The sequence below is a fragment of the Amphibalanus amphitrite genome, unplaced genomic scaffold (genome assembly GCF_019059575.1).
Source record: "Amphibalanus amphitrite isolate SeventyFive unplaced genomic scaffold, NRLGWU_Aamphi_draft 000435F_arrow, whole genome shotgun sequence".
Taxonomy (NCBI): domain Eukaryota; kingdom Metazoa; phylum Arthropoda; class Thecostraca; order Balanomorpha; family Balanidae; genus Amphibalanus; species Amphibalanus amphitrite.
In genome coordinates, this window is record NW_024881929.1 from 89,925 (window position 1) to 117,576 (window position 27,652).

A 27,652-nucleotide genomic window follows, 5' to 3' on the forward strand; every position below is an offset into this window, starting at 1 on the left:
GCACGTGACGGCAGTGAGCCAGGAGAGAGTGACCGGGCAGGTCGCGTGGGGTGCCGCTCTCCCTTACTCTTTCCACCCCGCTGCGGCGCCTGTCGCCCGGGGGCACGGGCCGTCTGCGAGCACGAGTGGAGAACTTGACCGGCCCGGCCGATCCCCCGGTTGCCGGTTCACCCTTGGAACTGTTTTATTCTCGACGAAAAGACAGACGTAGCCAATCTAAAGGATGAGCGCGACTGCTTGCATTGTTATCAGAACATGACACATATTGAACAATAAGTTACGATCATGGAACGGAACAGAATAAATGTGAAAATCTCAGAACTATGGGTTAAAAGCTGATCGATTGATCCAGTAACTTAGGATAAGGTAATTTGTTTCGGATTTATTAATGCGAGATAAAAAAGAAATCCCATTCTCACCACCCTTGTTGAGGTTGAAACACGAAAAGCGAAAGCCAATGGAAGTAAGATGGAATGGAAACCTTTTGCGGCTTTTGCTCATAACTAAAGGAAGCCAAAGCAAATCCTACACTTGGGTGTTTTTCGTCTTCTTTTCTTCCATCTCATTACAAGGAGTAGTAAAGTAGTCTTGGTTACAAGTATAATCACTATCATGCCAAAAAAGTTACGAACCATTCAAACTATAGACCACCAATGGCTGCTACATAAAAACATCACAAAATAACTAGCCCATTATACTCCTTTGTTTCCTATCCATAAAACTTGCAGGCAAATATTTTCTTTTTTACGATCGAATGGCCAAGCAATTGTTCGTAGCGCCTACTTCCAGGTAGAGGATACGATCACTTTGATAATTGTATACCAAACACGAATTATGCGGATTTATGCGGGAGGTCACTGAGATAATGGGTATTAACAGGTAGCGGCATATTAACCCTCGCCGGCACAGGGGGGGTTGATGCACCCCCCTAAGGTTTTTCTCGAATAACATACATTAGGGTGGGTGTCAAGGTCACCTGAAGATCAGGTCAGGTCATTGACCTTTGGTGACCTCGGGTGACCTCGGTTCACTTTTTCGAGTTTTACATGTTTCTAGGCTAGTTTTTGGAGCTGAATTCGAATTTAGCAACCATTTGAACATTTACGAAGTAGTTTTGGTGCCTTCGTAACATGTTACGAAGCTGTCAGAGGCGGTTGACACGTATTACGAATACCCGTCACAACCCCTACCGGTTGACCTGACCTGACCTGACCCGACCTGGTCTAAATGCTTAGAGACATCATCTCTGATCAAAACTAATACGATATTCGTGATCAGCACCCCGGAAAACCACATAGCAGCCACACTTTAAGACTTTCTAACAGGTCCCGATTTTCCCGGTTTTCGGGTCATTGACCTGACCTGGAAGGTCACCCGATGACCCAGGACCTTAAAATTGGGTATCATCGGCTTCCTCTCGTGACGGGCAACACGCTCGTTTTTTCTGCGAAGCTCCAGCTCAATCAGGGGCCAAACACGGGGGGGGTCGTACCAATCCCCCCTTGTGCCGTCGAAGGACGCAAAATGGCCTGTGCCGGCGAGGGTTAATCAATTTCAGTTCCTGAGTGCTCACTGTTCACTGTTCAGCTCAGGATGAGAGTTGAGATCATACGGGACTGTATAGTGTGAATTTTATTCGTTTAACGATCTATCAAAACTCCTCTCTTCCTCCCTCTCTCTCTCCCTCCCTCTCTGTCTCTCTCCCTCCCTCTCTCTCCGTCTCCCTCCCTCTCTCTCCGTCTCCCTGTCTCCCTGTCTCCCTGTCTCTCTGTCTCTCTGTCTCTCTGTCTCTCTCTCTCTCTCTCTCTCTCTCTCTCTCTCTCTCTCTCTCTCTCTCTCTCTCTCTCTCTCTCTCTCTCTCTCTCTCTCCTCTCTCTCTCTCTCCTCTCTCTCTCTCTCTCTCTCTCTCTCCTCTCTCTCTCTCTCTCTCTCTCTCTCTCTCTCTCTCTCTCTCTCTCTCTCTCTCTCTCTCTCTCCCTGCCCCTCCATAAGATGCTGAAAATTTTAGCAGACTCCAACGAATGTTGCAGAGTCTAGCTACCAAAGCAGTCCGAGAGTCGGGAGAGTTGCGTCCATCCCCGTACCGGCAAGTGATACGTTTATCTTATGGCAGTGCACTGGTCCGGAGTCAGAGTCGGAGTCGGAGCCGATCAGCAGGCCGACGTCAGATTTAGAGTTGCAGTCGGAACAGCGCCGTCGCGACTCAGAACCCCTTTTCTTTATATTTTCGGCTTCAAAGTAGCTGGCTAGATTTATTACTTAACAAAGCAGGCTCTCTGCACACTGCTGCGTTGGAGGGGGGCGGGGCTGCGACATCCCTCCACCCATACCTGATAAGTGATTTTAAATCTTTTCTTAACAGTTGTGATGGCGGAATGAATCAGACCCAGATCTTTCAAGGTCGGGTCACTTAGGTTACGTTATAGTGTCCTAGCCTCAGGAAAAGTTATAATGCTCGCCGGCACTGAATAATGCTCGAGAGATCAGCGATCGACCCGAGATCTTAACCTTCACACTTACAGGAGGAGTTCAAACCGATGCGTACCTCACGGCTTTTTCACGAATAACTCGCGTAAAAAGCGACCGACCGACCGACCACGACAAAACTTTCAATATCTTCGAATTGATCAATGTTATATCTTCCCTAAAATTATGACCCTGAACCCAATGGCCTTTGACCTGTAACCTCTTTCTCGATACTATGTCAGGCCAAGATGCCGATTCCATGCATGTCAGCGCATATTATCCACGCGTTTCCAGGCATTTTGTGATTGGAAATATCAGGTCCCAGCAGGTGAAATGATCAGGGCCGACCTGATCATTTTAAATGGCCGATCAGGAGCCGAACGGCTGTAAGGCGGGTTCCTACGGACCATTTCCATCAGTAGACGCTATAAAGCGGCCAATACTGGGAATGTTAAAAGCAGGGATGCGGAGCCGGAGCCGGAGTCGGAGCCGGAGCCGCCGGAGCCGGCATATTTTGCCCGGAGCCGGAGCCGGAGCCGGAGCCGTGAAACAATATAGCCCGGAGCCGGAGCCGGAGCCGGAGCCGCCAAAAAAGGGGAGACTCCGGCTCCTTTTTATTTTTTGAAGAGGAAAAAAAATAATTGACCTAGTTCGGTTTGACAGTACAAGGCAAAACATATGGTACTTACGTCATGGGCCATCAAGTGAATGAAAAAATCCGAATATCCCCAGTATCCCACAGTACGCAAACAACTTCCTGTTTGCTCTCCCCCCCCCCCCACGTCTACTGCATCCCCAGAACATGAGGACCAGTCATCAGGTGACGGCCATTGTTTTCAAACCAGTGCAGTGGACTGCGACTCCCAGCACCGTCTCATCCCACACACCCCCCACCCCTCACCCCCCAATGCAGCCGAGACGGGTGTCAGCTTACGATGGTTCACTGAACTCCGATTCGCGGCGACTGCGTTTCCAATGCCATCGCTTCCTAGCCCTTTGTTCTGCCAGTTCTCTCCGAGGTGCGTTTGCGCGGGGACGCGGTGAGCCGGTCATGGCAAAGAGTAACGCGTATAACCAATCCAATTTTTCTTCCACCCGTATTTAATTGATTGCGTAGGGGATGTACTGAGTCGGAGCCGGAGCCGCCGGAGCCGGAGCCGGAGCCGCCGGAGCCGGACCATTTTACTCGGAGCCGGAGCCGGAGCCGGAGCCGCCATAACATTTCACCCGGAGCCGGAGCCGGAGCCGGAGCCGATTTTTTTCTCAGGAGCCGGAGCCGGAGCCGGAGCCGTCTGAAATTTCCACGGCTCCGCATCCCTGGTTAAAAGTAATTACCAGTCACTGTGTCTCGTAACCACGCACACAATTTTTTGCTTAATCTGAGCCAAACGACGGAGGCCGCACCCGCTACCCTCTGGCCGGATTACATGTGTAACACGTAAATGTCTGGCGAGGCTCGAAAGGGAAGCATCAATTTTCATTTATCAAAACTTTCATGCCAGGAAAAGAATTACTACGCTTAGCTGGTGTCTCTGTATAAGTATTCATAAAGCAGCGCCTTGTCTGCCGCCCTGGCAGCACCGAGAGCCCGCTCACTCGCGCCCATCCCTCTCCTCCCTCCTCCCCCCCCCCAGGGTCAGGCGATCCAGTGGCCCTCAAACCTGACCGCCCTCCGCTGCGCCGACCCACCAGCGCCACCCTGCCATGCTGCGGTACTTTCAAGACAGACTGTACGTGCTGACTTGCGTCAGCGTGCGCCGTCTCTGCCATCGACTTTCCCGCGCCGTCCACCGTGACTGCCACCGTGACGAGTCAGATCATCACGGACCAGATCGTCACGGGCCAGTTCGCCATGTCACTTTCCGACACTTATCGTGACGGCAATAAAACGGTGACAGGTGACGATCGGCAGTGCGGCTCCGAGCACCAGAGACGCGAGAGACCCGCAGCATCGGCCGGACGACTCACCCTACCGACTTTCTGTGATCAGTCGTCGGTGACGGCACGTGACCGGCAAGTGGTTAGTGCTCTTAGCAACTCGCAGAAGAAATTATTTTGCTAAACCAGAGTGAGCTGCAAATGACCGCCACTTGACTCATCATCTGACAAGTCGAAATGACTCCCGATCGACACTTATCAGTAGTGACACTGACAAACGACCGATGGCTTTCAGGAGACGATTTATAGCTTCAAGCCAGACTTCTAAACATGACACGTTTTTGGGATGGCTATCCGCAGATGGGTACATCGTTTCAAGTCGTTTGATATGATGTATCAAAGGTCCTCAAAAGTCACCGCAGTACTTGGTCTCTTTTGTTCTTTATATTATCCCATACACTATGAACTACATGTACCCAATGGTACATACCTACCAATCTAATGGCAACCAGCATTGGAGCGAGCCTCATGTCTGTAGTTTTTAATACAAAGAGCACGCGGTGAAAAGTGTGCCCGCGTTGAAAATATTCTCGTCACCCTGACCGGTCACTCACGGCTCCCCACTCGTCTGGTGGTCACTGTTTCGACTGAGACATCAGTGACTGCAGACAGTTGGCCAGGAGAGCCACTGACCCGTCTCGGCCCGGGCAGCCGACAATGAACGGCTTCCCAGGACAGCTCACAGCTGGCTGAAGCCTTTCAGAGAGAAAGGGATGCCGTCACCATGGGCTGACATCTAAATCGACTGATTGCGAAATACATCGTGCTGCATATGGGCATTGGGCATTGTTCTTACGCAGTTGTATACCACCGAATCGTGGTCTAAATCAGCCATCAACTTGGGAAACAAACGCTCCGTACGATTTGGAAATCGTCCACTATTCTCCGCCTGCCAGACGCTCGTTCCCAAGGACATCCTCTGGCCAATGGATATGGGAAGTAAATACGGCTTACGGCTGAAACCTGCAGTGTGGTGCCCAATTGAATATCTCATAATCTCATAGCACCTTTCTGACAGCACCGCGTTCGGCGAAATCGGACATCGAGTGGCCGGGTCAAGCCGATGTGACCCGCCGTCACCCCCCCCCGCCAGTCACGCGGCACGGCAGATGGTCCCGGTGAAACCCGGGCGGCAATTGCAGTGCGCTGTTATCAGCGGCCTGACCGTGCCGCCGTGACGGGGGACGGCACAACCCTGACGGCGACACGACCGCGCCGGGCTGAACAAACGCACAGTATAGCATGGGTCGGGCCGGGCAAAGACATTACAGCCATTGGTGGTTGGGACGGGACTAACCATAGACCTCTACATACAACTGGAGGTATGTGGAGGCCTGTGGACTAACACATTACAGCATTGGTGGGAGTGGGGACAAGACAAACACATTACAGCAATTGGCTATACGGGAGTAACACATTACAGCATTGGACGGAGGACCAGTCATGACTGATAAAACTGGGAGACTGGCGACGGATATCGGGTGGTCGCACAGACAATATGCCAGATGCCCCGAGCTATTTATTTGGGATGGCAAGCTTTGGGAATAACATTTTAGTGGCGGTTCACCTACCATCCGAAGACGCCCCATGTATGAAAGTGGCATTCTCAAGCCTTTCTTTTTACGCCTGCTGCTTGTAAGATTAGCTCGACCTGCTACAATCTTATGCTCTTGTATGGCTGAGTAGTCATGTCTGGACATTGCAGTGCTTCGTTTGTTGAGCGCAGAGATCAGACAGGATCCGCCCAACAATTCCAGGCTGTAGTGGTGCGGTGACATTTGCCATTGTATGCTCGATGCCATGCCAGGCAAGTAATCCACCATTTTTACTACAGAACCATAAATATGCATGCTGTAGCACCAGCAGCAGTGACCCAATCGTCACAGCGCACAGTAATGTTGTAGGCACTGTTGTGGACTGAATGACCATTGGCCATCTATGCTAAAGTTATCCACAATAGCCCGCTATTGCCCCCAGTCGCACAGTGTTAGCATCATTGAAGGCAAAATTTGGTTACTAAAACGGATTATGACAAACTGTATACACATACAGTGAGAGCATGCGTCGCTTATAGGTACTGCATTGGCATTCAGATTGGCACTTATGAAGTTGAACAGCATGACACTGTTGGCATTTGCCAAATTGGCTTTTATGCAATTGTAGCACTCGATGTCCAAATGTAACTGCATCGACATACAATGTGTCTCTATAACAAATATAAAACATGTGTAATTTAAACCAACTTTTCATTGCCCAATTGCCCTGCCGTCCCCAGCCTAACGACACGGCGTACGTGCTTCTGGCGGGCTTCGAGCACGGCCAGACCAGCGACGATGACGTGCTGCCCGCGCCGCTGCCGCCCCCGGAGCCGCCCGCCTGTCCGGTGGAGTTCACCAACGCCGGCGTCATCATCAACGGCCAGTCCAGCCTGCGCCGCCAGCCGCGGGAGAGCACGGTAAGCGGCCACGGCAGCGCCCCGCCCTTCACCGGGCGCGGACTGGACCAGCGACTAGGGGCGACACGTTTCTGTGTAGGCACAGGGGCGGGCAAATTGCTATGCAAGGACACTTTTTTAATTAGAGCAATATAAAGCAGGCATTAACACGCGCAGTGGAAGGGTTCCGAGAACCACGCCCAGTCCTCCAATGGGGGGGGGCGAATGTCGCCCCCCTAAGATCTCAGCTTCCATGGTAGCTAAAACGACCAAATGTGGAGGATTGCGTGTTAATTTCATGACACTATAGGACCATAGGTCAATATCTTCAAGGTCAAATGAGGTCAAACGCGGTCAAATTTGCCGTATAAGGGACTACTTTGTGCTTACCCGCTAATAAATCAAGAAGTTTTAACGTAACAAAAAAAAAAAACCGATTTTATTATTTGTTTCACTATACGGCAGTAAACCTATACATTTTTGAGGATATTGATAATCTCTAGTTACTCCAACCATAAAATGTAAATCAGAGACCAGTTTTACCAACAGAAAAATAGCCGCGGGCCGGATTTTTTTGCCTAAAAACCGCTTCACATACGGATCGTAAATGGTAAAGCCCTATCCGCTTGCGTGCCCAGCGCGTTTACGCTCCGTATGTGAAGCGGTCTTTAGGCAAAAAATTCCGGGCAGGCGGCTACCTATTTTTCTGTTGGTAAAACTGGCCTCAGGACCCAGCTAGAGTAAGATGTGTTCCGGTTGATGCGGAGATCAGCCGACGCGGGAAACGCTTCAGTTACAATTTTGTGATTACGCACTTGCGTCGCACAGTATCTTGCGTTAACACATTCCTGCCCGGGGCCGGGATGATTCAATAAATGTCATCGACGTTTTAAGCGAAAACTCCAAGGGCCGTTAGGCCCGAGGTGTTTTTGCTAAAAAGCGAGGTGACGAATTCCCGGCCTTAGGGTTGGGAGGTGTTTCCCATACCTGCCAAAAAGCTCACAACTATATGATAGTGACGTCAGCACCCGTGTGGTTCAACGTGTTTAACCACACCCCTTGAACCACACGGCTTGTAATACCAGTATAACGCCTTTTGGGGCGACTAACGGAGCGAGCGAGAGGGTGGGCCTTGCACGTGCGAAATTGCGAGGGGCTACCTCCAACTGACTTGTGCAGTTGCACGGCACCCTACTAACCGGTCTCTGGCGATGTGCCAAATTTGGGCACAATCGGCCCAGCCGTTCTCGAGATCTGGAAGCGGCACCCTGCACGTGCGCACGTGCAAAATGGGTCCCAACTGACTTGTGCACAGCATCCTACTAACCGGTCCCTAACTGTGTACCAAATTTGAGCGCAATCGGTCGAGCCGTTCTCGAGATCTGGAAACGACCCCTGCACGTGCGCACGTGCAGCAGCACCCCAACTCTGGCACATGGATATGCAGTGCCTAGTGGGTGCCTACCTACATGCCAACTTTCAGCGCAATCGGCCAAGTAGTTACCGAGATATTGCAACAATTACAAAACTGACACCTCTTCGTTTTGCACGTGGCACGTGCATAAGGGGTCACCCACATGCATTGGAAATAGTCCAATACTTGGTAGAAGGAATGAAGCTACCCTACAAAATTTACCGCATGTAAATCGGTCAAGTGGTTGCTGAGATATAAGCCTCGCAAAAGCGTCCGCACGGCCGGCCGGCCGGCCGCTCATACTCAGAAATTTCTGTTAATCTAAGGAAAGACTACGCTCGCTTCGCTCGCTCCGTAATTACCTAACCCTCGCCCTGGCAGGGGGTGATGAACCCTCCATAAGGTTTTTCAAAGATAGCGTAAAAACAGCAATGCGCAGCGCCGCCAAATTTGGCACAGCCCATAGGGCAGCCTTTTCAAATATGACATGAAAATTTCAGGTCTGGGTGACCTTGGGTCAGGTCACCAGGTCAGAAAAAACCGGTACAAGGTCATGATCAAATTTCAATTTTCTTTATGCACCTGTCCAACTCAGTTTTGTAATGATTTCCTTCAAACTTGCAGGTTGTGCTAAGTTCACCGAGTTGTATAACATATAGTTCGTTTTTTATGTCACTGACCTGAAGTCAGTTAGAGGTCATTACTCATTACGTCGTAATGTTAAGCCTATGGGAAAATGTTCAATTCGGAAAATACTGGAGAAATCCGCTTCGTTCTATTTTTTGTGCTTTGAAAAACCTCAGCACGAAACATTATGTCACTTGGCGCTTCTTTGTTTGGTGTACTTATCCATGGGTCAGGTCAAATGAGGCCACCTGAGGTCAAATGACGTTTGTGCCAATAACTTGTCACATAATACAGATAAAGCTTTCAAAATGGTATCTTTCTGTTCCTCTTGAACAGCCGAATGGAATGGTATGCAACATTAAGTATTTCGACCACTCTCAAGACTTAAGTTAGGCTTAAGATGTGCTTAACTCTTTAAGTACAGTTAAGCAAGCAAAAAGTGTATCATTCGACGCGCCTTGACGTGCTGAGTTCACTGTTGCTTTTGTTTTGCTCTATCTTAATTAGATCAAAAGTTATAAACGAAAAAATTTTGACCTGTTTTAGTGAAATTTTTACGTTTATAACCCCCCCCCCCTAAATATTGGCCTAGAGCAACTAAATTTGCACAGGGGCGAGAATTCCAAGGGGCCCACCTACCTACCAAATTTGGTGTTTCTAGGTGCCATAGGAGCCAATCGCGAGGGGGGATCGCATCGACCCCCCCCCCCCCTGCCTGGCCGTGTTATGAAAAATGCCCTGCCGGCGAAGATTACCCTCGCGCCCGTAAACGGTGTTTTGCCACCTTCGCCCATGTTGGTGCGACCCCCTCTGGCGTTTGAAAACGGAGCGTCGTAGAGCTTAGCGGAAAAGACCAACGGATTGCTCTCAACGAGATCTCGCGATTGGTGATTTAGTTTTTGGTCCTAGGTCAACATTTGACCTACTTATGACCGGTCAAAGGTCAAATTTTCGGAAAAAATCTAACTTTTTTCAGATTTCCGCGCCGATTGCGGCAAAACGGTAAGAGATATCGACTTGAAACCTTCACTATCGTGTTCCTTGATCAATTCTCTATCGTTTGGTGTGTATTTCGATGTCATAACTCTAAAAATGATGCGTTGGGAGCATCGGAAGTCTGCAAGGTCATTTGTGCATTGGGTCACGTCAGGCGGGTGACGTCACTGACCTGACCCTGACCCAAAATGAACAACAAGAAACAACCGACGATGCCTGAAATGGATAGCAAATTCCAATTCAGGGCATCAAAATACCCCGAAAAGGCATACAAGTGCAAGAAGTCATTACAGGTCAACCGAGGTCACTGACCTTACCTTGACCTTAAGTAACCTTCAAATGTCAACGGACATTGTGCCAATGTCAAATCAGCCAGTTGTGATTCTAAAACAATCCATCAGTGTGTCAGGTCAGTCGGCATTTATACCAATGTGAAGCAATCTCCAATTTAGCGTAAATCTGGCCGGAGGTTGTTCCCTTTATGACGTCATAACTCCGTGACCTGACATGACCTTGACAAAAGAAAATACCAAAAGTTGCGATAAGGATGCCCCAGAGGCTACTGAAAATTTGAGCAGGCTATCTGAAACGGTTCGGCGTGTAGCTACAGGGGCGGATCCAAGGGGGGGGGGGGTCACATGGGTCATGGCCCCCCCCCTTGAGGCCCGGGGGCCCACAGACCTTCCAGGGGCACCACCGGCCTATCAGGGGTATCACAGTCCTGACAGGGGCACCACAGGACCGCCAGGGGCACCACAGGCCTAGCAGGGACACCACGGGCCTGGTGCCCCTGGGCCCTGACAGGACTGTAACGCCCCTGACAAGCCTGAAGTGTCCCCGGCAGGCACGTGGTGCCCCTGACAGGCCTGAGGCGCCCCTGCAAGGCCGGTGGTGCCCCTGGCAGGCCTGTGGTGTCCATGGCAGGCCTGTGGTGCCCTTGCTAGGCCTCTGGTGCCCCTGACAGGCTTGTAATGCCCCTGGAAGGACTGTGGTGCCCCTGGGCCCTGACAAGCCTGAGGTGCCCCTGACAGGCCAGAGGTGCCCTTGCTAGGCCTGTGGTGCCCCTGGCAGGCCTCTGGTGCCCCTGACAGGCTTGCGGTGCCCTTGGAAGGACTGTGGTGTCCCTGGGCCCTGACAAGCCTGAGGTGCCCCTGACAGGTCCGTGGTGCCCTTGTTAGGCCTGTGGTGCCCCTGGCAGGCCTCTGGTGCCCTTGCTAGGCCGCTGGTGCCCCTGGCAGGCCTCTGGTGCCCTTGCTAGGCCGCTGGTGCCCCTGGCAGGCCTCTGGTGCCCCTGCGCCCGGAGAGGACTGGTGCCCCTGAAAAGTCTGAAGTGCCCCTCGGCAGGCCCGTCGTGCCCCTGACAGGCCCAAGGTGCCCCTGCGAGGCCGGTGGTGCCCCTGGCAGGCCTCTGGTGCCCCTGGCAGGTCTGTGGCGCCCCTGGCAGACCTGTATTGACTGGTGCCCCTGCTAGGTCGCTGGTGCCCCTCACAGACCTGTGGTGCCCCTGGGCCTTGACAAGCCTGAGATGCCTGGCTATGACAGTCTCGTGGTGCCCCTGATAGACCAGTGGTGCCCTTGCTAGGCCTGTAGTGCCCCTGGCAGGCCTCTGGTGCCCCTGCTACCCCTGCGCCCTGAGAGGACTATGGTGCCCCTGAAAAGCCTGAAGTGCCTCTCGACAGGCCCGTGGTGCCCCTGGGCCCTGACAGGCCCAAGTTACCCCTGCGAGGTCGGTGGTGCTCCTGGCAGGCCTCTGGTGCCCCTGGCAGGTCTGTGGTGCCCCTGGCAGGCCTGTGTTGACTGGTGCCCCTGCTAGGCCGCTGGTGCCCCTCACAGGCCTGCGGTGCCCCTGGAAGGACTGTGGTGCCCCTGCCCCTAGGGGTGCTCATGGGCCCAACAGGCCCGTTGTGCCCCTGACAGGCCTGTCGTGTATACTTGCTAGACCTGTGGTGCCCCTGCTTCCTGGCAGGCCTGTGGTGCCCCTGGCGGGCCTGTGGCGCCCCTACAAGGCCGTAGGTGCCCCTGACAGGTTTGTGGTGTCCCTGGAAGGACTTTGGTGCCCCTGACAAGCCTGAAGTGTCAAGGACAGACCCTTTAGACGCCAGGGTCAAGTTCGTCTGACTGACAACGATTTGCTTACCTGATAACGTTCCTGGTAAGTACTCATTACTCAGCGTCCACAACATATATACACATAGCACATTCATATATACTTGCTTACAATTGGTAAATGTGGTTGTGGCTAAGAGGTAAGATACTGACTAAAAATAAAAAATAAAAATAAAAAACTGAAAATGGGGGCACCACCAAAATGAAGTGGACGAAATCCGTTGAGTTTTTAATTTTGGGTATAGGTAGGGGCACCACTTCGATTCATGACCCTCCCCTTGGAGTTTTCCTGGATCCGCCCCTGTGTAGCTAAGAAAAACCTCAGGGGGGTTGCACCACCACCCCCCCCCTACATGGGAGAGGGTTAAAGCATTGCATTTTAACCCTCGCCCTGGCAGGGGGGTCGATGCGACCCCCCTCCCCCCTAAGGGTTTTCGAAGATAGCGTAAAAACGGCGACGCGCAGCGCCGCCATATTTCGCACAGCTTATGGGGCAACATTTTTACATATGACCTGAAAATTTCAGGTCTGGGTGACCTTGGGTCAGTTCACCAGGTACCAGAAAAACCGGTTCAAGGTCATGGTCAAATTTCAATTTTCTTTATGCACTTGTCCAACTCACAGTTTAAGACTGATTTCTTTCAAACTTTCAGGATGTGCTGAGTTCACCGAGTTGTATAACATATAATTCTTTTTTATGTCACTGACCTGAGGTCAGTTACAGGTCATTACGTCGTAATGTTAAGCCTATGGGAATATGGGAACAGGTCAAATGAGGTCAACTGAGGTCAAATGACGTTTGTGCCAATAACTTGTCATATAATAAAGATACAGCTTTCAAAATGGTGTCATTCTGTTCCTCTTGAAGAGCCGAGTCGAATGATATGCAACATTAAGCATTTCGACCATTCTTAAGACTTCAGTTGTACCTACTTAAGATGTGCTTAAATTTTTAAGTTCAATTAAGCATGCAAATAGTATATCATTCGACGCGCCTTGACGTGCTCAGTTCAGTGGTGCTTTTCTTTTTGCTCTATCTTAATTAGATCAAAAGTTATAAGCGAAAAACCTTTGACCTGTTTTAAGCGAAATTTTTACATTCATACCCCCCCCCCCCCCCCCAAAGCCCCCTAAATATTGACCGAGAGCAGCCAAATTTGCACTTGGGTGAGACCTCCAGGGGGACCACCTACCTACCAAATTTGGTGTTTCTAGGTGCCATAGGAGCCAATCACGAGGGGGGTCGCTTCGACCCCCGCCCCCCCCCCCCCCGCCAGGCCGTGTTATGAAAAATGCCCTGCCAGGGCGAGGGTTAAGTCAGTGTTAAGGTTTCAAAGGCGTGGTACACTGCACGTGCCGTCTTAATGCCTGGATGTCTCGATTTAATCATGCAATGTAGCAGGTGCGGGGAATATGTTGCCTCAATAATCAATATTGCCTTGCATAATGACTGCTCGCTTTGTCCGACCAGATCAATACGAGGGTTGGACAAAATAAAAGCCGCAGCATCGTGGCCCAGTTTGCCCTCTAAAACGCCTTTGATCCACTCACCCTCTGTATTTTTAATCATCACGCTCGCTTCATTAGTGCGTTAGGTACTTACATACCTACTGTGGCCGTTCTGTCCACAATCGCATTGCTCTTCGTGTCGCTTGACAGGCGATCATTGTGTTCCCCGTTTTGGCCACCGCCCTTCTAAGGGCCGGCCGACGCCCAACCTCTTTGGTACCTACACAAACTTTGTTCTGTCGTTCAATACAGCATTCTCGACCTGGCTGACCCACGCGCATGAGCTCTCCGACGCTTATAATTCAAAACGTTACCGGGCGCCGGCCTTTTTTGGTATTTCTTTCATCTTTGACTTAAGATTGCCTGTAGATTTCTATACAGAAATCTTGACGCGAAGCGATCATATCATATTATCGGCCCGTGCATTTGACATATAATATAAACTTTGTATTAGGCACAATGGTATTGGAGCAACTGAACCTACATAAATCGGCCTCTAACTATGATCACGCCATGATGTATTTCTACGAATTCAGGCCGGATCGATGCCTGAACCGCTCTCACGCTCGTAAGGTCACCTTTTGACCGTCCATTCCTCAAAGCGGTCATCCTTGTGAAATGATCACCCTGACCACTGATAACTGGGAATACAGCTGTGTAGTACATACGGTGTCCGTCCCGAGTCTCCGTGTCGCCACTCGTTATGCCTATAGTGTAAGTACCGGTAGTGGCTCGTTGATACAAGTAAGCCATCGACTGACCCGCCCCGGATCAGGGAGTGCTGAGCTGTATCACCCTGATCCGGTTATCTGGTCCTGCTCGGCTATCTTATCGTCGACAGTGACAGAAAACAGGTGGCTGCTGCCAGCTCGCCTTGCAGCGATCGCAGTGTGACTGCACTGTAAAAAAGTTTAGCACCATAGAGGTACTTTTCAATTGACTAATTTTCAGTACCCTAGCGGTGCTAAGCTAAGCATTTTATTCGTACTTAACTGAGATCTAGTTTAGTATCAAGGTGCTAATATAAGTACCCATATTTGTTTAGCACCCGTGTACTAAATGTAGTACCCTACACCTGCTAGACCAATTTTCAGTACCCTAGCGGTGCTAAACTTTAAAAGGTGCTAAGAATAGCATGCAGTTAGTACCTTCCGTACTCACATATGAACCGTTTTAGCGCTATTGTTACCCCACGACAAGTAGAATAATGCTAACGAAAGCATTGGGGCTGAAAGTAGAATATCTATACTAGTTAAAGCTGCTGCATGAAAAGTTCGCAAAAACTGCTTTCTTTAGCAGCACATACTTTCACTAGTTGCTGCAAAAAGGACTAATCAATTACCAAAAAGGAAATTGTGTAAGGCCGAAAAGACGTGCAAAAAAGGTTGTATCCTAGATAAGTGATAACTACAAGTCTCAATGATTGTGTTTTGCATTCTGCAATATTCCCGTGTAAGTGCATCTTTCAAGCAGCCAACACATTATAAAATTAGAAAATAATAATGGAACATTTATTAACACTTCATATCATCTGCATGAAAAACAAAGGTAAATATATACACAAACAAACGCACGGGAAATAACGAAAGGTCGCTCATATACCTGCACACTCGCAGTGACCGACGATTAACGCGAGATCGACTGGGGGAGGCGCGGGGGGGGGGTCGTTGAACCGACGTTCCGTTCATGGCCATAAGTTCGACCTCATCCACGACCAGACGGCGTTTAGTGATAGACGGAACCGGAGACCCCGTGTTGTTGTCGTAGTTGTCCTCCATTGTAAGTGGTAGTCGACGGAAGAACTGACCAGGCCCCATGCCTGGAGCAAAAAAAAAACTGGATCAGTTCCAAGATTTTTTTTTCTGTTGGGAGCTATTTTCGCAAACAACACAACTTTCCTTCAGATCAAGAAGCGCGATTTGCCAAAGTCGGAATATGAAGCACTTAAACAATATAAGATAATGTCAAAAGATACAACGTGTCAGACTCACCAAAGTCGATCAACGTCGGTGTCGGTGGCATGTGTCGGTGGCAAATGCTCATGTACCACCCGGCCCCGGAGCACTTCACTTCACTTCACTGCACTGCTACACTGCACTTCCCTCCACCTCACTGCCTCCCGGAGCAGGGGCACGCACTCCCATGCCACGCACGACGGATTCCACCGATAATAGCTGATTTAAGCTATCATTCCAGAGCTATCACTCGGTGGCATGTGCCCGGAGCACTTCACTTCACTTTATTTCACTTCATATACCGGAGCACGTGCACACACTCCCACCACGACCAACGGACTCCACTAAAATGGCGCAACACGTGGCCGGAAACAGCTGGCACGCGCATGCGCATATCGCTCTGCGCCGTCAAAACGTGCTAAAGGGCTGGTGATAAGACTCCCAGAGATTTGTAAAGCAGGGCTAAGCTACTTTCTTTGGCGCCAATTTCAAATTTGTTTCCTCTGTAAGCATGTCCGGTTCTATTGTGATACTAACGTAAGCACCATATTCAGCATTACCAACTTCTAAAACACTTAACCCATTAACGCCCGTAATTCCCCAGCGAACGCACACGGATGCCCATTTGCTGAATTGGAGTAAATGGACCCCTAAGAGTACCATGTGAGTTTGGTAAATGTGCGAAATCTAGAAATATCCTTTTTTGAAGTGGTACCTTTTGGTACCACTGGGCGTTAGTGACATCATTTTTTCGCAAAAACATGCATTTCAGCAGCATACAAGATATGTTTGCCCAGAAGACTTTGCAACTCATTCGTGAAAATTAGAATATTAGACGACATACTCATCGGCAACATTATGGCAAACACTCGCCTCTGATGTTTTCCAAGTTGTCAGATTATGACGTCATTACTGACATGCTATGCCTAACTCACTGCCATAAAGATCGATGCTATTATTCATGGTGGTGGGTCGGCCTAGTGAACTGTACTGTTTCAAGCAAGGATGCGGAGTCGATGGATTTTCGGTGACTCTGACTCTGACTCCAATTTCATACTTTCACTTATCACCTCCCACTCCGACTCCGACTCCAGGTATGGCTGTCGACTCTGACCGACTCTAACCCCGACTCCATGTCCGCAGCCCTGGCATTTGCGCGGAGTCGCGGGATTTTCGGTGACTCGAACTCCGGCTCCGGCTTCCACAATCGACTCCGCCTTTGACTCCGACCTCGGCTAGGGATATCGACTCCGACTGACTCCGACTCCGACTCCACAGCCCAGGTTTCAAGGCTTGCAGGGTCGTTTATTTTCCTAAAATACACAAATATTTCTATACAAATGACAAAACTAACAGTTTTCTGAACGTCATTACCAGCAGCGCGCCGAGGCACACGCTGCAGCAGTCAACACGCATACCCTGGTCAATATAGGTCTTACTTTTAGCCGTGATGCTTCTCTCCATGTAAGTACGTCTCCGAGCAGAGCGCCACTCGCCACTTGCCACAGATGACTTTAGTGGCAACCACGTACTTTGCAGACGCTTTGCCTTCGTGGTAGGGCCAGCTCTAATCCAGTGTCCGAATCCGTCGCGGTGTAGGTATGCATCCCATTCTCAGGTATACGTACCACTGACCAAGCAGCAGGTCTGCAGGAACTCGTCTGTCAATACCATCCGCATCAATATTTCCTCCGTAGGTATATTACCGCATAAACTGCACTGGGATATGACGTCGTTACCCATTTCTTCCTGAACAACAGCAACAGCCTTCCTAAACAACAGGACGATCTCAAAACCGTGCCCCTTCCCCTCCCCCAAGCAAAATTCATTTGGGGCCTTAACCACATGGTTGCTCCACAGGGATACCCGCAATAATACCAGCAATTATAGGGTAAAGCATCCTATCCAACATCCATGCGTCACGTTAGCAGTGAATGACCAATCAGCAATGAATGCTCCAGCTTTTTTGGTGGCGACGAAGGCGCTCCCCTCTCCGACCTCTTTTTAGATTATATTTGCCGCAAAGGGCGCACCACCCCTGAGAAACGTTACACAAACGACCTTCAACCTACATAGGCACCCCTTTTTCGCATGAAGACGCCCCCATAACTTTCATAGGCGCCCCTCTTTCGCATGTAGGCGCCCCTATGGGCATCAAAAACGCCTCTGTAGACCTTACAGGCGCCCCTCGTTCCCAGTGAGGCGCCCACAGGCGCCTATGGGCTTCACAGGCGCTCCTTCCTCTTTCCATAGGCCTCAGAGGCGTGGCCATCTTTGGGATGCAGGGACCGATCTTTCGTATGGAAGCTCCATTATGGCGTTCATGGGCGCCCCTTTTGCATGTGGGCGCCTCTACTATGGGCGTCATGGGCCTCAGAGGCATTCCTATAGGCTTCACAGGTGCCCCTCTTTCGCATGCAGGTGCCCCTATGGGCATCCTCATTTGCATTGAGGCGGCCCTAAAAACTTCATGGGTGCCCTTCTTTCGCATATAGGCGCCCTTATGGCCTCAAAGGCGCCCCTCTTACACACCCAATGCCCTCGGGCGATGGCGTCCCCTTGAGGGATGGCTCCCCAAATAACAATTTGTCCGCATCACTCCGTTGAGCGTTGTTTCGCCTCTGCAAAGACCGCACACGCATGAAATTGCGAAAAAACGCTTAGCCTACCGCCCAGTGGTACCAAAAGGTACCAACAAAAATTCTGCCCCTAGGAACGCCAGGATTCATGACGAAACATCTGATTTTTTGCTTAACTGCAGCTGCGAGTTCTTCATCTTTAATGTAAGCACACTTCGGCTAAAAAAATATTTACAGACAAGCAACCACAAACGTTTTTATCTCCCAACGTCAGCCCATGACTGCGGCGCCTCGAAACACTCCGAGCTTTTCTGCACCTCAGACGAAGCTCTTCGTATCAGCACGTTATTTATACCCAACAGCATATCCGGAAAGGTCATTATCCGATGACAGAATCTATCTGGCGAAAGAACGTGTGGTCTCAACGCAGCAAACCAAAATGTGCGTTGGTACCTTTTGGTACCGCTGGGCGTTAATGGGTTAAAATGGTTCTAATTAGAAATCCAGCTTGAAAGAGCACTCACTGATGGACTGGGTACTAGCAGAAGTAGACGTTAAGCTCAGTAGAAGAATAGGTGATCTAAACTTATAATATTTGATGGGAATGTTAGCTATCATTAGCACAGTATTAGCACCATGCTTCTTTGTAAATACGTCGTAGGGTTCTTTTGACGCTAAAAGGTGCTACGAATAGCAGCCGTTAGTACCCCAAATGCTAAACTTTTTTTACAGTGTGAGGTCATAGTCTTGTAGCTGTACTTACACCTGCCGGTGACCTGGGATCACAGTTCACTATGTGTGCTTTTGAGCATAACGTCGACACTGTAAGACGGGCCTGGAGGGATGGTACAGGAGACAAATGCTCCTATAAAACTTCGCTCTGAAAAACGAGTGATGGCTAATAATTGATAGTATACCAGCATACCAGTTGATACGACTCTTCATCTTACTAAACCTCTATGTGTTTCACTCTCTCATGAAGTTAAGTGCTATAACGGAACTATTGCCTGCAAAAATATCAGCACATCACATAATTACTGTGTTTGCAACTGTGTCTGCAGAGGACGAATAAATGAAAATTTGACCAGAATGCGTTTCAATTCAAGTTTCAATAGACACAATGCCTCCACGTAGATGAGTAAATTACCTACATTCAGACATAGGCGCGGGACCCGGGGGGGGGGGGCAGTGGGGGCAGCTTGCCCCCCCCCCCCAACTCTGGGGCCGTGGGGGCGGTGCCCCCACAGCTTTGAGACGGAATACCCCACTTGTTTTGCAAATATTTTCTTTTTTGTTGAAATAAGCCAAGGGATGAAAAATAAGTGGCCTAAAACCGGTGAGAAAACTAGATTTGGGGGTAGCCTATGTTGACCTCTATTATGGTGTGCCTACCCCCCCCCCCCTCCAGTCTGAAATAAGTTCCCGCGGGCCGCGCCCCTGCATTCAGACGATCCAGGAGCATGACGAATGGTTCTCTTACTCGGTACCTAACTGATTTTGGAAAGCATCCATAGATGGCAGCACTAGTGAACGCCTGCATGTAGGCTGTGCCGCAGAGCATGGGGACAGCGCGATGAGCATTTTCTCACCCCGGCCTATACATTCTCGGTTCTCCAAACACCACCAGGGAAATCCGAATCTGCTTTCAGCACTTGGCCTGCCTTTGTCACCTGCCTGACTCGGTGCTATATCGTGTCGTCTGGTTTGATCATTGATTGATTGTCCCCCTCCCTTCCCGTTTGTCGCCTCGTTCGGCCACTGACCGCCCTGTTGTCACGGCCCAATCTTACCAAATGCCGTGAATGCGCATTCACGGCATTTGGTAACATTCAGAACTATTCCACATTCACTTATTCATTCGTTATGGCGACATTCATAATCATTCACGCTATCAAAATCATTGGACAAGATTACCTGAAAGTATATAAAAAGGACATCTTTGATATCAGTGCCGTAAACTCCGGCCAGTGCTGCCAAATCCTATTCACGGCATTGGTAAGATTGGGCCCAGGTTCGGCCCCTGACCGCCCCCCCCCCCCCCCGCTGCAGCGTGCCGTCTGGTTCAGCGAGCTCAGCCCGCGGGTGTTTCGGTACCCCTCTGAGTCGACACTACTGGAGGCACAACCTCCGGAGCCGGAGCCGCCCCGGTCTGAGACGGAGGCCACCACCGGCTCTGACGAGGACTGGAACGGGACGGAGGAAAGCGACCGGCCGGCACCCTCCCAGGGACTTCTCGGCTCCTCGCTGCCGGCCAACCCCGCAGCGAAACCCTCCAGTGAGGCAAATCGAGGGCTGGGAGAGGGGGATGTCAGCGGCAATGGAATATGTAGACCCCATATCCCTATATTTAATTTTTGTTATTGTATTTGGTGAATGCACTTACCAAAGGGACTGGACAACATTCTCTAAATATGGTTCTTGTCACAAAGATTGTACAGCATCGATATTTGCGAGGGTCCCACTCCCACCTACCATACACATTTTGTTTGTGTCACAGGAACCAAAGTCTTTTCATAACAAAATGTTTGATAGTCAAAACGGAATCGAACGAAATGGGTACCAACCCAGTCGACACAGAACTGACAGAACCAGCCCAACACCCGCGTGTCGAAAATGACCCTTCCTCGCGTTGCGGAGCTAGCGGGTCGCCCCTTCCATTCTCATTTCTCAGAAACTTATTTTGAATTTTTGACGAAACTGACGACAATTTACAGATATATACCAAGTGTACAGAGGAAGCAAATGGCACAAGTCGCACCTCCTAACTCCAGTGGGCTTTTCGGCGGCCAAGACCCACAGAACTTTCCAGGGCAAGCCAGTTGCTGACAGTATGATACCAGTCGTAGAAACTGTAGCATAATAAGCTTTCTCCTGCAGTGGTAGATAGCCCGAATAGCTCCGATATGTCCTCAGTGCACGCTCCAATGCCGTCAAGGTATAGATAGGCGTTATGTGATGTTAATTTGCCATCAGCTACAGCGACATGTTACACTAATCCGTCCTTACATTCCTAGTGCACTAACATATGTGCAAAGAATCGGTAGACACTAGAAGTTTCGAAGCAGCTAGAACTAAACAGATGGAAAGATTTTAGGTATGTTGCACAATGCACTTAAGAGCTACGGAATTCGATCTACGCTTATGTGACGAGCCATTCCTTATGTGTCTTTCTCATTTAGCACTAGCTTCAGCATTTGCATGTAGTATCCGTTGTCTCGTGAAAATAATTAGCGTTTTGGGATGGAAAACACTTGCATACAGCAGAAACCGGTTTAAGCCAAAGCAAACTGTGAGGTTTCCTAGTTAGTCGGGAGACGTTATTGTATTGGCATTTGCCATGGTGTTGGACCCCGCATGTTATTTCACGTGTTCACCGTTTCCATGGTTACGACTTTGGATTTGTATGAATGAACAGGGTCGGGGGATTGATTCTGGCCGGGCTGAGTCCGAACATGTCTGTGCTCCTTCTTTTGTTTACATTGTGAACCGCCAATACACGTAGCCGGTTCCATGTGGCATTTCTCAACACCAAGAAGACCTAACATGGCGCGGTCGGTAAGCTGAGCCAAGACTCCCGACCACAAATCAAGAACGACATCGGCATTACCTACCTCTCTACGACGGCCGACACTTCATCGCCGTGAGTTACACATTGACATTCACTGCGGTCGTGGCCAGCGGAAGTTCAATCGTGAGGTGAAATCGCATGTCTGAATTTGTAATGCCGCATTGTGTACCGTGCTTACTCTCGAAAGGATCGCTAGCGCAGCCGGAACACACTGAGTTGATATAGAAGACAATATACGCCACTCAGTTACAAGTGCCTCGATGGTCTAGCGGTTAGCGTACCCGGATTTCACGCGTGGGTACCGAGTTCGAATCTCGGGGAGGCAGGAATTTTTTAGCGTGATGTCTGCAGGAGAAGAATTCGCCGCTGCAATCGCCAGTCTCACCAGCCTGCTGAAGGACCAGGCTGAGGCCGCCAACCAGCGGGAGCAGCGGATGGCCGATCTCGTCACCCAGGCTCTACGAGGCAGGCAAGGGAGCGCATCGGGAGACGGTGACGACTCCCAGACATCGGACACCACGAACAGCAGACCCCGCCTGCCGCCGTCAGCCACTCCAGCGCCGCGTCTGGTCTGTTCGGCCAGCCTCAGAGAGTTCTCGTCATGGCGTGAGAAGTATAAAGGCTACCGTCTTCTCACTGGCCTCGACTCCCTCGACATCCCTGAACAGCGGGCGGCCTTATTAACACTCCTTGACGACGAATGGACGCGTGTAATACGCTACTCGCTGGACGTGACAGACGCCACACCTATCGACACTCTGCTAACAAAGATGGAAAGTCACCTCAGGAGCCAAAGGAACGTCATCGTCGACAGAAAAGAGTTCCATACCAGACAGCAAGCAGACGGCGAGCCATTCGACGAGTATGTAATGGCCTTAAAGGAACTGGCAGAGTTCTGCGACTTCTGCGTCCACTGCGCAGACGACCGGCTCCGAGACAGGATCGTGACGGGCATCAGATGTGAGGAAACAGTGCGACTCCTCCTCGCCGAATCGTCATTGACACTGCAAAAAACGATCGACATCTGTCGGGCAAGAGAAAACGCGACGCAGGACAGTGAAGCGATCCGTGGTAGTCACGCTCGCCCCGTGTCCGCCTACCGGCAGCGACGAAGCCGGGACAGCAGAGCCGGCCGGAGTCACGGTCCAGACGCCCGAGACACGTACCGAGAAGGCCGATACGGACGGGACGGCCAGGACAACCGGGAGAGAGGCTATGATAACGACCGACGGGACTACCGATCTGCCAGCCGTGGCAGGCGATGCGGCTACTGCGACGGACCATGGCACACCAAGGAGCAGCTAGCCTCCTGCCCTGCCAGAGGCACCACGTGCCGATCATGCGGCATCAAAGGGCACTACACATCCGTCTGCAGGAGATCTAGGCGGAGGCACACGCGGTCAGGCTCTGAAGACAGCCAGACATCTGACGGACCCCACCTGAACGGCGTGCAAATCCTAGGCGTCACAGCAAAGAAAACACCGCAAGTCTCCCTCCTGGTTAGTCATCAGCGTGGACAGGGATCACTACTGTGGACGCCAGACACTGGAGCCGAAGTCTCTGTCATCGGCTCCAGAGAAGCGGAGCGGATTGGCATCGACACAGCACATCTGACACAGCCGGCAGACCGGCTCCTGGCCGCTGGAGGACACCAGTTGAAGTGTGCCGGCTCGCTCCAGTGCACACTCACCATGGGACAGCGCCAAACGTCCACCACCGTAACCGTCATACCGGGTCTCCAGGCAGCCCTCCTCTCATGGTACGACGCCATCGCCCTGGGGATAATCTCGCCGGACTTTCCGAAGCAGATCTACGGCATCACGGAAGCAACCGGAACGTCGCCTCCTGCTACCGGACACACGACAGCAGCGCCGGTAACGGCGCGCTCTCACACGGCGGTGGATGGCGACTCATCTCTCCCCACATGGGATCCAAGGAAAGGTGATCCGACTCCAGCACAGAGGCAGGAGCATCTAGACGCTCTGAAGAAGGCGTTCCCGATGGTGTTCAACACTCAGCCACCACTACGAGAGATGGCAGGCGGCCCAATGCGGATCGAACTAAAGCCAGATGCTCGCCCGTACGCGGTGACAGCCGCCAGAAACATCCCGCACGCATGGAAAGACGACATCAAGCGCCAGCTGGACGATCTGATCGCACAAGACGTCATCATGCCCGTGTCCCACCCGACCGAGTGGTGTCACCCGATGGTTCCGGTACCGAAGCCGCCGACAGACGGAAGCGGCGGCAAGACTTCCGTGAGGATGTGCGTTGATCTGACCAAACTCAACCTCTACGTCCGACGTGGAGCCCATCCTGTCACCACTCCTCACGATGCCGTCACCGGAATCGAGCAAGGCAGCCGATTCTTCACGAAGTTGGACGCGAAGTCAGGGTACTTTCAGATCCCGATCGCAGAGGAGGACCAAGACCTGACGTGTTTTATAACACCCTGGGGGCGCTTCAGGTTCAAGCGCGCCGTCATGGGCCTCTGCACGTCCGGTGACGAGTACGGACGGCGCGGAGACACAGCACTAGCTGGCGTGCCGAGAACGAGCAAGGTGGTAGATGACATCCTGGCATTTGACGACGACTACTCAAACCACCTCCAGCATGTTATCCAGATCCTCCAGCGGTGCGACAGCCACGGAATCACCCTCAGATGTGAGGTTTCCTAGTTAGTCGGGAGACGTTATTGTATTGGCATTTGCCATGGTGTTGGACCCCGCATGTTATTTCACGTGTTCACCGTTTCCATGGTTACGACTTTGGATTTGTATGAATGAACAGGGTCGGGGGATTGATTCTGGCCGGGCTGAGTCCGAACATGTCTGTGCTCCTTCTTTTGTTTACATTGTGAACCGCCAATACACGTAGCCGGTTCCATGTGGCATTTCTCAACACCAAGAAGACCTAACACAAACAACTTAAATATTTGTTATACCGTAAACAGACCATTGCGCCAAGACGAGAACGGTTACCTAGCAGATGTAGGTATATTTATTGTGTCCTTTCACGAGAATGTTGGATAAAATTAACTGAGAGGTTTAACATGTTGTGCGAGCTCACTGCTTGCTGTTTTTAGATGACCACTGTCACAGATATTTGACTAGCGTTTATCAGTGCAATCCCCGCTATAGTGAGTACGTTACAAGAGCCGTCATCGGATCCGCGGGGCGTCACACCGGTGAGCTAGTCTAACCGGTGTGTACTTGCCTTGTTACAGCGCTGTCCACCTACACGTCCAGCCGCCTGGCCACGGAGGAGGCCGCCGCCTTCCAGCTGGGTGTCACGCGCGCCTCGCGGCCGCCGGCGCCCTCAGTCCCGGCGCCGGCGCCGCCCTCCGCCCCCGCCCCCGCCCAGCCTGACGAGGAGGACGCTGCCTGGAGCGCAGAGACCACTGCTGACATGCTCTTCTGAAGAGGCCTTCCGAACATGTGCTGAGAAAGTGAGGAGGTGCGCAGTGGCACACGCTCAATGGCTCTGAGTTGAAGTCGAAGGCCGCGAAATTGCACGTCGCGTTACCGTTCGCAGTGCTTTGAGCTTGTGTTACTCATTGACGGGTTGAACTCTCCTGGTGAGTGGCGGCGAGAGGAATGCAGAATGCCCCCTAAACTATGCAAAATGGACATGTTCATGTGTAAAAGGACACGTAGAGTCATGCAGAAAGAGCATCTCCGTCAGGGTCGTGTGCTTAACCCGGCGGCCGCTGGGCCTCCGCGCCACCCGCCGGCCGCTGGGGGGGGGGGGGCATAAAGTTGCCCCCCCTTTACTTCTGCGACGATATCGTCGCAACGCGAAGAGATAGAGAAGCGAAACTTTGCACACATCTTCCTGAATACCTAGCCGAGGTTGTGTCCAAATTTGGTGTCGATCCCATTTGAAATGACGTCACAGTGACGTCATAAGTGAAATTATAGATTTGCGACTCTCATATTCCTCACGATACATCACATATATGGGACCGAATATAAAGGGCCGATTATTGGTCAGAAACTAGATGGAAGTGTAGTAAGATGTTTTAGGATGACAGCAGGTGCTGTCTAGTTCATTTACAGTCGAGTTTCATGCTTAGCGTCATCAGAAACGGTCCATATCGGAAAACGACAAAAATTTATGACGTCACTGTGACGTCATCTTAGGTGCTACAACCACCAAACTTTCCTCAATCATTGCCTAGGTATTCATTAGAAGCTATGCCAAGTTTCACGTTCGTAGCTCATCAGGGTTCGGAGATATTTCACAAAACGTAAAGGGGGGGCAACTTTATGCCCCCCCAGCGGCTCGTGGGTTAATTGCCAGACAGTATTCGTCGTATGACGTTTATACTGCGTGTCAGACGATGGATGCCGAAGTGATACGTGTGTAGGTACTGAGATTTTGTGTTCGTAGCGTAGCTTTGTTATACGTACGCTTGTATATTTGTTGTAAGTATGGCTGATCGTGAAACTGGCTAACTTATTTGAGCACTTATTCCACGGATAAGAACGCTTCAATGACTATGCAAACATACATGGGTAGATTCGCTTAGTCATACAGTTCCTTTTGTGTTCCGAGCAGCGGCATCCTCACATCCCACGCGGAGACGCAAATTTGTTGTATAATCTCGCTACACGTGCCGGGCTGGTCCAGTGACGTCACCAATCGGTGACCAATGCCGAGCGAGACAGATAGCTGCCGCACGTCACGGCAGCGGCTGAGGCGATAGCGGGCGTGCCATGGTGACGGAGCACTTACGCGGGACTGATTCTGAGATCATACAGAAATCGGACGCAGCGAACAAGACGATTAGGAGAGAGTGCTCTTGAGCCTGGACATGTGATATTACCAAATTCGTTTTGCGTTGTATTGTGATAAAATGCATTAAATATATTCCCAATGACGATTGTTTATAGGTACAGAAGTTATAAATCAAATTTGAAAGTTAACCAATGGAGCCAGTGTTTTTATTCTTTGGAGCGCTCTTGCGAGGAACATTATGTATATTAGAGAGAGAAAATATATGAAAAATTGACCTCTCCTCGACATTTAAAATTATTACGAGCGAGCGAGCGCAGCGAGCGAAGCGAAGTCTTTTCAATATAACGGAAAAATCTCAGTATGAGCGGCCCGGCCCGGCCCGGCCTGTAACGCTTTTGATAGGCTTATATCTCAGCAACCACTGGACCGAATGGCCTGCGGTCTTTTTTGCTGGGTAGCCCCATCCCTTCTACCCCGTAATTGACTACTTTTGATACATCTTAGTGACCGCCGTGGCACGTGCCACGTGAAAGGTCAAGGGTGTTCAAGCAGTTTTGCAAAAGTAATGATTTTGAGAGGCCCATATCTCAGCAGCGGCTTGAGCGATTGTCTTGCGGTCATTTTTATAGGGTAGCTGCATCCCTTCTACCAAAGGTCGGATACTCTTCATCTATGTGAGTGACCCCCACTGCACGTGCAAAATACAACAATAAGAGGTGCCAAATTTGTTCCCTTTTCAGTAACTCGGTAATTACTGGGGCGACTTCGCTGAAACTTGGTATACAGGCAGGCACCCACCAGGCAATGCATTCCCATGTGTTGCGGTTAGGGTGCTACTGCACGTGCGCACGTGCAGGGGGCGTTTCCAGATCTCGAGAACGGCTGGGCCGATTGCGCTCAAATTTGGTACACGGTTGGGGACCGGTTAGTAGGGTGCCGTGCAAAAGTCATTTTGGACCCCATTTGCACGTGCGCACGTGCAGAATGCCGCTTCCAGATCTCAGGAACGGCTGGGCCGATTGCGTTCAAATTTGGTACACCGCTGGCGACCGGTTAGAAGGGTGCTTTGCACAAGCCCGTTGGAAGTACCCTCTCGCCCTTCTGCACGTGCAGGGCTCACTATCTCGCTCGCTCGTTCTTCGCCCAAAAGGCGTTTTACTGGTTTGAATAGCCAAATATTACTGTATTGATATTTCGACCAACAGGGGCCGTATTCACGTCGACTTCGTAAGTCAATTTTCGTTCGTAAGTATTATTTGGTATTCACGTCGACACTTCTTAAGTTTTTTCTTACGAAATGTCTGGATATCTACGAAAATC

General features: G+C 50.8%; 1 protein-coding gene across 1 annotated transcript in view; it reads left to right on the forward strand.

Moving 5' to 3' along the window:
• The window catches only part of LOC122391378 (WAS/WASL-interacting protein family member 1-like), a 47,764-nt gene extending 22,752 nt beyond the window's left edge, over positions 1 to 25,012 (forward strand). Inside the window, exons 5-7 of the mRNA XM_043385190.1 lie at positions 6,680 to 6,859; positions 20,074 to 20,299; positions 24,819 to 25,012. Of these exons, the coding sequence (XP_043241125.1) occupies positions 6,680 to 6,859; positions 20,074 to 20,299; positions 24,819 to 25,012 (600 nt within the window). The remainder of the gene's footprint in view (positions 1 to 6,679; positions 6,860 to 20,073; positions 20,300 to 24,818) is intronic.
• The last annotated feature ends 2,640 nt before the right edge of the window (positions 25,013 to 27,652 follow it).